Source organism: Brachyhypopomus gauderio, chromosome 16, assembly GCF_052324685.1.
Source record: "Brachyhypopomus gauderio isolate BG-103 chromosome 16, BGAUD_0.2, whole genome shotgun sequence".
NCBI classification, from domain to species: domain Eukaryota; kingdom Metazoa; phylum Chordata; class Actinopteri; order Gymnotiformes; family Hypopomidae; genus Brachyhypopomus; species Brachyhypopomus gauderio.
In genome coordinates, this window is record NC_135226.1 from 13723357 (window position 1) to 13734390 (window position 11034).

The window sequence follows — 11034 nt, forward strand, 5'->3', positions numbered from 1 at the left end:
TCTGTACGGTTGTCACACAGGCTGATAACCGTAGCGAACTCTCTACGGTGTGATAAAACATGAGATACCCATTTACACATTACAATGATCAATCACATTACATGATCAATCCGTTTCTGATGGTTCCTGATCATTTCATCCGCACCAGGTATATGCTGGCAGACTAAAGAAACAAACAACATACATGAACCTGTTTGTGTGGGTCAGGATGCCAGTTGACTCCCTGTCAATTGAACACAACCTCTACTTGCGGGCTAAGCGCACCCCCTTGTGGACAATCCTTAGTCTGCGAACCGTGAGTGAATGAGTGACGTGGTCACGTGGGTGATTCACGTCTAGCACCCTGGACAAGACACTTTCTAACACTTTTAAATGGGCTGGAATTTCTGTAATGCATGTGGTTTATCTTATTAAGTATTTGGCAAAATGTCCTACACATCAGATCAATTCACTGCAAAAGCCACACTTATTCTATAACACGTTTTAACTTGAGTCTGGAGTATATTGTTTTTAAATGTGACGTTTGTAGAGGACAATCTGCAAAACCTACAGCCAAATGCAAATTGAATCCCAGCATGATTTTAAAACCTGAGTAAGACCCTGAATAAGACCCTGAACTCAAGCGACTAATCACAACACTATAGCGGATGTCAGAGGATGACACAGATACAAAGAAATCAGCACTTAGTTTTTATTCATTTGAAAAATACAACATAAATGAACAGTCATTTAACTTTTATTCACAAATTTTAACTTAAACCTATAACAAAACAAGGTTACTGTAAGAAATATTCAGTTGACAGGGATTATCACACAAAACATTTTAGATTAAGTCTTGACAAACATGAGTATTTACATACACGCTGATATAGAGTAGTAGTAATATTGGCTACAGAGGTCTGGTTAACGTGGTCTCCTCCAGCGGCATTGTGACAGTACAAATTGGAATAACAAACGGGGTTCTTAAAATAAACAAAAAATGTACTTGGCTGTGTTTCCATTATAACACTTTACATGGACTTGAAACAAAGCAAACTCATGATAAAAGGAGTTTTAACAGAGTTCCCATAAAAACATATTACACAAAACATCAGAGAATCTAAATGCTTTGTTTCTCCAAACCACTCAATGAACTAAATCCACCCACCCATCTCTCTCTCTCACACACTCACACACACAAACATCTTTCATTTCGTTCCATTTTTCAGAGTTACCACTACCAGACAGGGCCAGTCTCAGTTTACAGGACTCGTGCATTAGGTCTGCAGCCAGCCGTGATGGAGTCAGATTTCACTTCCTAAACCTAAATATCCACAGCAGTGACCCAATGATAATAAACTTATCTGGGTTATACTGACCCCTCCTCTTGATCGTGATCTTAAGGTTCGGTGAGAGTCATATAGATAAAAAAAAAAAAAAAAAAAAAAGAAATCAACTCACAAAGAGCCAACTGCACTGCCCTCTGGTGGCCACTACCAGCATAAGACCTGTAAACTGAAATCAATGTGAATGTTCTTTACGTGTACCGGACTGTAGCCTTCACTGACTCATTAAAGCATTGGAAACTGGTGTTATACAGCAAAAGTGGTCACAAGCCACATGAAACAAATAGTGTGTCTGCCATTGAACGGTGGAGTGTGTCTGCTACTTTGGTTGCCTACTGCAGTGGGTTCCAGAAGAACAGCTCCACACACACACACACACACACAAACACGCACACACACACACACACACACACACACACACACACACACACACACACACACACACACACACACACACACACACACACACGACTGAACTCATGACCATGTCAGTGCTGATACTGGCTTTTTCCCATTCCCTTTTTCTTAAAAAACTGAAACATGCATGTTACCAATAATTAACATAAAACTAACGATAAATTAACAACTCAATCACCTGCCAGAGAAAAGGCAAGGAATGTGAATACCCCCCCCCCCCCGCCCCCCAGCATGCACAACTCACCAGAGCACTCTGATGATGTCACTTCCTATCTCTTCAGGAAGCAGAACATTTTCTCCAGACATAAGGAGGGGCTTGTAGTGACGAAACATCTTTGAAATATTGACTAGTTTAAATAACATCCATGACTACGACAAACAGCTAAAACACGTGTGTTACTTACGACGACCATCAAAACTATCGTGTGCAGTGCAAGTTTCCTGTTAGCAGGCACAGTTCGTGCGGCTGGGACCAGCACGGCTCAGCTCACTTCTGCTGCTGTTGTCTCAGGCAGGCCAACAGTATCTTCTTGTGGGCGGGGTCTAGAACTCCAGCTTCCTCTAGGTCCTCCTCAGTGATGTCACTGCAAAAACATTAGTATCTTTTTGCTTATTTAAAACATGGAGAGATGTGATGGAGTGTAAAAAGAAGCAATCTGAGCTGATGTACGGGAGGAGCGTGAGACGGAGGAGCGTGAGATGGAGGATGGTGGCATCACCTGAGGAACTCGAGGTCGTCCCAGCCGTTACGCAGGAGCCCTTCCTCATACCGGTCCAGTCCCAACCTCTGCAGCCAATCGCCAACACTGGTCTCCACCGAGAGACTACTGCTGCTACTGCCACCCTGCCACGCACCCTGCTGGACAAAGAGCGTCATTACGCACAAAACGCAGGAGTAATGGAATTAAATTCAATAAGATTATTACTCTTTCTCTCTCTCTCCACCTCACCTCCTCTGGTAGGTCTTCAGCGATGCTCTCCTCCTGGATGGATCGAGGGGGGAAGGTGCGGCAGGCGTCCCCCAGGCCGAGGCCTCGAAGGTGTGGAGTGGTACCCCCTTTCAACACCACTCCCCCAGGCCCACGCTCCTGAGTGCCCGTGTACTCCGCCTCACTTAACTTTTTCGCTAGATGTAGAACCGAACATGACTGGTCGTCCACTCCCGAGGCTCCGCCTCTTCTGAAAGGGGAGGGGCCTGGGTTCAATATGGGTGAAGGAGTCTCCACGCAGAAAGCTCCGCCTCCCCCCTGGGGTGGGGCAAAGCTGGGGGAAGAGAGAGGTTTTGAGGTGACGGCTGATGAAGGTGGGATTTTTATATCTGCCAAGTCGGGGTGTAGCCGAGGTTTGCTTTCTTTTCCGGGTGGGAAAAACGAGGCTTCCGACATCTCGAGAGCGCATTTGGGGAGTGGAGGGGGTGGGAAGTCGGGTGGTGGGCGGTTCAGAGTGCTGCCGCCATGCGCCCCAGGGTTCCCATCATCCTCTGAGGACCCCTCCTCGCTGATGGGGCGGACGGGGCGTCCAACCGTCTGCCTGCGTGTCTGGATGGAGCTCCCGCTCGGAGGCTTGCCTTTCCCCACCCCACCCACAGGGGGTGCCGATTTACTTGCTGCAGAAGAGAGGGCAGAGCCTGGGAGCAGATCTGCAGCCATAGCAGCTGATTGGTTGGGAACTCCCTCGAGGATGTAGTAGGCGGGGTTGTTGAAGCTGTTCTTGGAGGTGGTGGCATCTGGGTCGCTGGTGTCCTGCTTTGACCTAACATCCACCCACGAACATCATTAAAGCCAAACGAAACAGCTTCAAGCACCAGTCTGTATCTGGTGAACTGTGCGAGCATGTACCTGGCTTGTGTGTTGTCCTCTTTAGAGGAGCTGTGTGTGAATGCAGCTCGACCTGTAGCGCTACGCTCCGGCTCTTCTGAAACCTTACTCAGCTCCTTCCTGGTCGGAGACGGCCTGTAGAAACACCCACATCATCAGTGGCATCATCCTGCCCACTAATCAATCATTCGTTCAGCTCCAAAAGCAGCTTATTCATTTGCCTTAGGAACGGTTACAATAATGAGGAAGAATGTAACATAAAAAGTTAAAATATTAGGAGGTGGACACGTATGTAATAGTTTGATTTCCTGTTGACAAATTGCCAATGACACTGTACAAATGAACACGTTTTCACTTCACAGCTGTGTAGAAGGGGTGTGTTTCCTCACTTCACGTAATCATGAGCGCCTCTAGGGGGCAGTGTCTTCCCTTTGGGCACTCCAGTCTCGTCCTTATCCACACTGATCCACTCTGAGAGGACAGGGATGCATGAATGGATGAACAGATGGAAACATTAAAGAATAAAAAACAGCTTTTGTGTTTTTTTTCCCCACACACACACACACACACACACACACACACACACAAACATGTAATTAAACACACATGGTCAGACACGGCTGGCGTACCGTAGAGCCTCTCTCTGGTGCCCATTCTTTCAGACGGCACCCGGACTCTCATGGAGCCACGGATGTTTCCGGTCTCTTCTCCACGGTGGGACAGGTACGTGTGGAACTGCTGCGCTGTGCTTCCGATCATCGACTTCAGTGCCAACACACACTCGCCTACAAACACGTGTGCACAGAAATCATTTCAGACACCTGCTATCAACCACCAAGACACATGAATACAAGTTTTCAAAGCACATAGAAGAATAACACAGGAAACAGACCAAATCAAAATGTTATGATGTCAAAAATGATACACAAACATACACACACACTCTCACATGACCAAAACAGCATGTTCTAGTCCATCAGCCACAGCGTATTAAAATAATATGCAAATGTACACGCTCACACAGACACACACACACACACACACACACACACACACACAAATGTGTAGCACCCCCCTTCACACACACAGTGTTACCATAGGACTCGTATCCATCGAGAGACTTGACGGTGAGCAGCAGGTGCTGGTCCTGAAGATACTCTATATCTGACAGGATGGGCTTCAGGGTGGTGAGCTGCTTGGACGACCAGCCCACACGCAGGAAGTTTATGTTGTCACTGCTCTGAGTGTCGTTCTCATAGCTCTTCTTAAACTCTACACAGACAGAAAGAGAGAGAGAGACAGAGAATAAAATAAAGAGATGAAAACGTTCAAAAACAAACATTTAGTGTGGAGTCAGAGAGGTTTGCCATAAATGTCCACAAGGGGGCAGTCACTCTACAGATTATTTATTTGAAAGATGTACAGCGTATGTACTATCGGCCAGCTAATGTAATTGATCAATTAGGAGTGGCTCTACCCTCAAGACAGGTGGAGTAAAACTCTATGAAGAACTTGGTCCTGCTGGCAGTCTTAACTATAGCTTCAATGCTCTCAAACTCAATATACGCCTGCTCTGATGACTTGGGTAAACCTGAGAGAGAGAGAGAGCGCGAGAGAGAGAGAGAGAGAGAGAGAGAGAGAGAGAGAGAGAGAGATTGTGAGAGATAGTGAGAGATTGTGAGAGATAGCGAGAGAGAGAGAGAAAGAAAGAAGGGGTCATGGTGGGAATTGAGGTCTGTGCAAGATCTTGTCATATAAAGATAACAAAAAAAATATCAGCGATAGCATTTTACACAAATAGCCGAGCAGCATGAACTTAACGTGTGGTGCAGATGCCATGTGCCAGTGTTTGTGAGTCCGTCACACCTTTTTTAGAGACAAACTGAGATGTCACTCCAACCTCAAAAGTAGCAAACACAGGCGAATGGTCACTGGTGACAACGTCATCCGTGCAACCTGACATGATGCAGACAAGTGATCAACTCATGGTTCATTCGCTCCGAGGAGAGGCAGGCTTGTAAGGGAGAGCAGCGTTTGGCATAATATAACAAACATAAATCTACAACAAATGTAAAATAAAGGAATGAATTGGGTTGGGAGGTTTTACCATAGGAGTTACACACAATGTGTGTTTCTGGGTAAGATTTCCACAGGATCCGGTCACACCATGACGGCACGTTCGTCCGCATCTGAGGAGGAGGAGAAAGGACGCGCGAGGGAGTGAAACAGGAAGCCCACTAAGGAGATTCTTTTCTCACTGAGGCCTCAACCACTTCCTGTGTCAAAGGTGAAGCAGGAGGAAGGGGACACCTCCTATCACAGGGTGTAAAATGTTGCAGGTTTCCTATTGAGCTATTGAGCTCCAGTACTGGAGGAGTCTTGCACTGGGCACACTCCACTTTCCCCATTCACACATCCGATTAAGACCATAAAAGGTTGAATCGGATTTTAAAAAGCAGCAAAACCTGTATAGTGTGAGGTCACAGGCCTTAGAAACACGAGCCTTCACACACCACCTCACATACTGGATAACAAGGGACACCCACACAATAAATGAACACACGCTTTAGAAAATACGCTTTCATGTTCAACAGTGAACGAGGTAGCAGGTTGATCTGCTGAAATGCACCACTCAACATCCCCAGAGACCTACACTCAAGAATTCACCAAGCAGAAAGATGGTGTAGGTGATGTTGGTGTCCACAAGCTCCCGCCGGCCACACTGTTGAGGGCGGGCCGTGGAGCATTCTGAATTGTTCAGAAATGTCTGGACACCACGAAGTATGGCGAAGGTGTGTTTAATTTTTTTCCATGAAACACCAGCAGCCAATGCAAAGGTGCTGTGGCCATCATCTCACACACCGCTAAAGAACCCAACATCCTGACATACCACTCAAGATAAAGACCATGTTCGCTACAGAGATCATCGCCTAGGCAAATGAGCTTTGCACAGCTATTTATGGCTTTGCTACGTTTTTAAATGTAGGCCAGATGTAAAGCACACAGAAAGCCTTGGTGTTGTGGTTTCTTTGTGTGTCTTTGTGTGTCATTTCTTGCATGTCATGCAGGAGCGTGCGGTCCAACGTCTTCTTCCTGTCTTGCTAGGCAACCTACCCCTGTTGCCTTCTGCTTCTGCCAGACGTACGTATCCCGGGAGCCCCTCTCATAGCGGTACGTTGGGGGGTATGTGATCTCCTCCTCAGCTAAAAGACACAGAAAAGAGACAGGAAGTGATAAAATCAAACACTTGTGGTGGCGGTTTGCAGTGACTCAGCAAAACCCCCATCCCCCGACAGCTAACAGAGCAGTAGAGGCTGTATGGAGGTTCTCTCTGCTCCACCTAGGGGAGCCAGACAGCGCATTTACACACGCCACAGACAGGGGGCTTCGGAGGAGGCTCGCGCTACATTTTTTGCATTGGGGGGGAAAAAAGCCCAAAAGCCATTCACACTTATGGGTAACTGTTTTAGTTTAAATGGTTTGATATTTTACTGACACCAACACTGAGCAGGTCGGTTATAATTCAGAACCATCAGGGTGTAAACGACTCGGATCAACCAACCACCAGGTCTGAAGCACCACACTACCAGCGCCATCCCAAACCCTGCCGCTCCAGTGAGCTCCAGCTTAAAAAAATCCTTCAGCACACACTCCAAAATCCAAAAAATCCAAAATCTTCACGTGAGGGATGTTCACGTGGAGCTCGGATATTCTTAAAATCTTAAGACTACATGTCAGTAAAGTCACGTCACTAAAACTGATGCTCTGGGAAAGAAACAAATTCTGTTCTGTTATCAGTAACTGTATTTTTTTTTGGGCTATTTTAAACAATCAGGAAGCCTTTCTACAAAAAACAAGAACTTGAAACAATCAAATACAGGAATTTAGATTGATGGCACCTTCACCCCAACACACACGTGATCTGGTGGCCTTCACCCCAACACACACGTGAGCTGGTGGCCTTCAGCCCAACGCACACGTGAGCTGGTGGCCTTCAGCCCAACGCACACGTGAGCTGGTGGCCTTCACCCCAACGCACACGTGAGCTGGTGGCCTTCACCCCAACGCACACGTGAGCTGGTGGCCTTCACCCTAACGCACACGTGAGCTGGTGGCCTTCACCCTAACGCACACGTGAGCTGGTGGCCTTCACCCCAACGCACACGTGAGCTGGTGGCCTTCAGAAAAAGTGGAAACGACAATCACGTTGGGAAATACGCACAGAAAAGATCTCGGCATCCAGCTGCACAAAGAAATTCAGACTCATTCGTCTAGATGAAGGGCTGAGCACATGACAGCTGACTGCTGCAACGTTGCCCGAGTGTTTGCATCAGCGATGAATCACACATGCCACGAATTGCTCATGTGGAATGGCACGTAACCACACGTGACACTACTCACACAGGGCACGTTTCACCACGAGAATCCCTACTCTGCTGTGTACAGCCTCCACGGTCAACATAAGTTAACTTTTTATTACATAAATTTGACATCTCCGACATAATTTTAAATGGTTTTTTAAAGATATTAAGAAAAATTACATTGTAAAAAGTACCATGCCTGTTGGAGATGAATTTGTGTACGGAGCATTTATGCAAGGCTTTGGAATGTCCACATAAAATAATTCGAATCGTATAGGCACACAAGCAAGGGCATTTTGTTCAAAGGAGGACGCTGTTGCGGGACACACCCTGGCCATATCAGCGCCCCCTTGTGGAGAATTATTTTACTCTAAACGTGAGTGAGCAAGTGAGATACCAGGTGATCTGAGGTGAGGTGATTCACATCTAAAAACAGTAACAGTTCAGAATAGTTCAGAAACATTAGAGCCAAACTAGAACCACATTCTGGAATGCAAACATTTGAACTGGCAGCTGTATTTAACCCAGTTACTGTAAAGGTGATGGATTAACATGGCACATTCACTACATGCTCCCGTAAGTCCAGAGCAGAGAGGAGTTCCTACCGAAGCGGAGGAAAACCTTGTTCTTCTCCCGCTCCAGATTTAGCTGGTCCACCTTCAGCAGCGGCTCAAACTCCTTCCTGTTTATGTAGTTTAGGATTTCCTGCATGCGTGTATGTGTGGGTGCACATGTGTGTGTGTGTGTGTGTGTGTGCGTGTGCAAAGGACAGAAAGAAAAGACACCAAGTCCATATGAGCTACAAATGAAGACGAGGAGAGAGTGTTTGTGGTAGATCTGTATGAACTACAATGGCAACTCAAATCGCTCAGACACACTCAAATAACACTCAAATAACCAAGACTATGGCATGGGCGCTTGTGTATATGCACATGTACATGCACATATTGTTTAGCATGTATGTACCCATGTATATTACAATCACATCAAATACAGTCTAAGGCGGACGTGTTAGTGTACGTATGTGTGTGTGTACCTGTATGTCCATGTCCAGTCTGTAGTTAAGGTCTCCGAACCAGAACAGGTGTGTGAAGCGCAGTGAGATGTCGAAGGAGTTGAGCTGCTTGTCACCCAGTGAGAGCTGACGCAGGATGTCTAGGTAGTTCTGGTTACGCCTGCCGAGGTCAAAGGTCAGAGAAAAATGTTTAACTCATGATCGTGTATTTTACACTTCGGTCTGTCTGGACACTTCCAAGTATAAGTGTGAACCCTAGAAAAGACCACGCCCCCCAGCCTCAGCCACACCCCCAGCTCCACCCCCCTATTCACTGTCCAAACACTGGTCATTGGACAGTGCTGGAATGACTTTTTTTATCCTTGTTTTGAAAAAACAAAGCCTGTATCATCTTACCTGTGGATTTTCTCGTTACCGGACGTCAGGTGGCAGTTAACAAAGCCAAACGAGGTCCCGTTGAACATAAAAGACACACCCACTGCTCCCTTGTTGCCTAAGAGACAGATTACATCATGTTTAAACGTGTACACAGAACATCGTCATGACAGCAACAAAGAAAATAGACTGTCAAACACAAAAATGTAGCAAAAACAAGTGTTACCGGTCCTGAATTTACTGTATTACGGGGAGGTCGTGCCAATTACGCACACTGGACTTGAAATCAGAAAACCGTGACGCTGAATCCAGCCAGCGCTGCAGTAACAGGACAGAAGAAATGCTGGCCCTGGGTGTCCCCACACGCTGGATTTCAAACGCAGCCAATAGCCATGAGGTTCACGTCCTCAACAACAGCTTTCATTTTGAGAACGTTTCTGTTTCTACAGGACTTTGGCTGAATAACGGAGACAAATATATTACACCGCAGGCAACATGCATTCTCTGATCTCCGATATGCTTTACGAAAGGCCACTATTTATGATGTTTTCATTATGCACATTTGGGGCATTATGTAAATTTTGTGGCTCATCAACAATGTCTGTGATTGGTCACCCCTGCTGATTTGTTAGAAGGCTGATTTGAATATTCCAGCTTCCTTTAAAGATAAAAGTCAATGTTCACTCAAAGACTAAGGCACACTATATTATGTAGCCTTTAGCAAACATTTCTTATTGGCACAGTACAGTATTTTAATTTGTATTTAATTATCATGGTGGTTTGCCATCATTTGCCAGCCTGGCAACAGAACACCTCCGTCATGAAAACAAAATATCACGCAAACCAACTCAACATCTCAAGAACTTCAGGATGTCCTTCTGCAAACACATATGCTCATGTTTGATTTATGAGGTGACGGTAAACTGGGGCTCTTGGGTGCTAACGGACAAAAAGTGAGAGTGAGAAATAATGTTATTTTTCACTTGCTGTGTCAAAGCAAACATTGCATGAAGACTGTCAATAAATGTCTCCTTCTCCTCCAGATTTCAGTGATGAAACTGAAGTCTGATGTAATTACCAGAAGTTTATTTTACTTGTACAGCTCAGTGGGTTACATGAAATCCCAACTAGGGCATCTACAGTGCAGTCCAGTAAGCAAGGACCTTTATGCTACATGCCTATCTCGCTAATAATCAGAGTCAGAAATAAGAGCGTCTCACCGAATTGAACACTGTCTGGATCAACAAGGTCTGTGTCAGATGCTGAAGAACCAGAACAAATACGAGACACTTATGAACCAGAGTGGAGAACAGAACACTGTGGGAAGGCTACTCAAGCAACCTTACGCTGAGGATATATAGAAGATATCCAAGACCCAGTGAACCCTGATCTCGGCACTAGAGCTGCTCACCTGAGACTGAAGATCTCTGGCTAAGCCGGACACCACCTGTAGCTACCAAGACCAGGTGAGGCACCTTAACACATGCTGGAAGGTGTGACCACAGAAACCATCCCTACAGTGACCATCGCAGTTACCGATACGCCACAGGAACATCTGAGATCATCATGAAGGAACAGGAGGAGGCCATTATGAAGCCGTCCACTGTGCTGTGAAAGTTCAAAAGTTCACAGAGATGATCGCCGCCCTAATGAGGGCACAGTTGGCGTCTGATTGGCCTCTCATCCTCTCATCTCATTAGCATATTTCTGAATAACAGAGCCTT

The 11034-nt window shown here is 46.0% G+C and overlaps 1 protein-coding gene across 3 annotated transcripts in view; it reads right to left on the bottom strand.

Annotated features, from left to right (window-relative positions):
- Window positions 1-677: 677 nt before the first annotated feature.
- inppl1a (inositol polyphosphate phosphatase-like 1a) overlaps window positions 678-11034 on the bottom strand; it is a 25714-nt gene continuing 15357 nt past the window's right edge. For 2 of the 3 annotated variants that reach the window (XM_076975695.1, XM_076975697.1), the window contains exons 14-27: window positions 9332-9428; window positions 8957-9095; window positions 8526-8625; window positions 6674-6762; window positions 5667-5748; window positions 5426-5515; window positions 5037-5150; window positions 4655-4831; window positions 4189-4344; window positions 3949-4030; window positions 3581-3694; window positions 2693-3494; window positions 2462-2601; window positions 678-2326 (exon numbers count right to left, since the gene is read on the bottom strand). In XM_076975695.1, the coding sequence (XP_076831810.1) occupies window positions 2230-2326; window positions 2462-2601; window positions 2693-3494; window positions 3581-3694; window positions 3949-4030; window positions 4189-4344; window positions 4655-4831; window positions 5037-5150; window positions 5426-5515; window positions 5667-5748; window positions 6674-6762; window positions 8526-8625; window positions 8957-9095; window positions 9332-9428 (2279 nt within the window). In that variant the 3' untranslated portion in view covers window positions 678-2229. The remainder of the gene's footprint in view (window positions 2327-2461; window positions 2602-2692; window positions 3495-3580; window positions 3695-3948; window positions 4031-4188; window positions 4345-4654; window positions 4832-5036; window positions 5151-5425; window positions 5516-5666; window positions 5749-6673; window positions 6763-8525; window positions 8626-8956; window positions 9096-9331; window positions 9429-11034) is intronic. The other variant, XM_076975696.1, reaches the window with a different exon arrangement.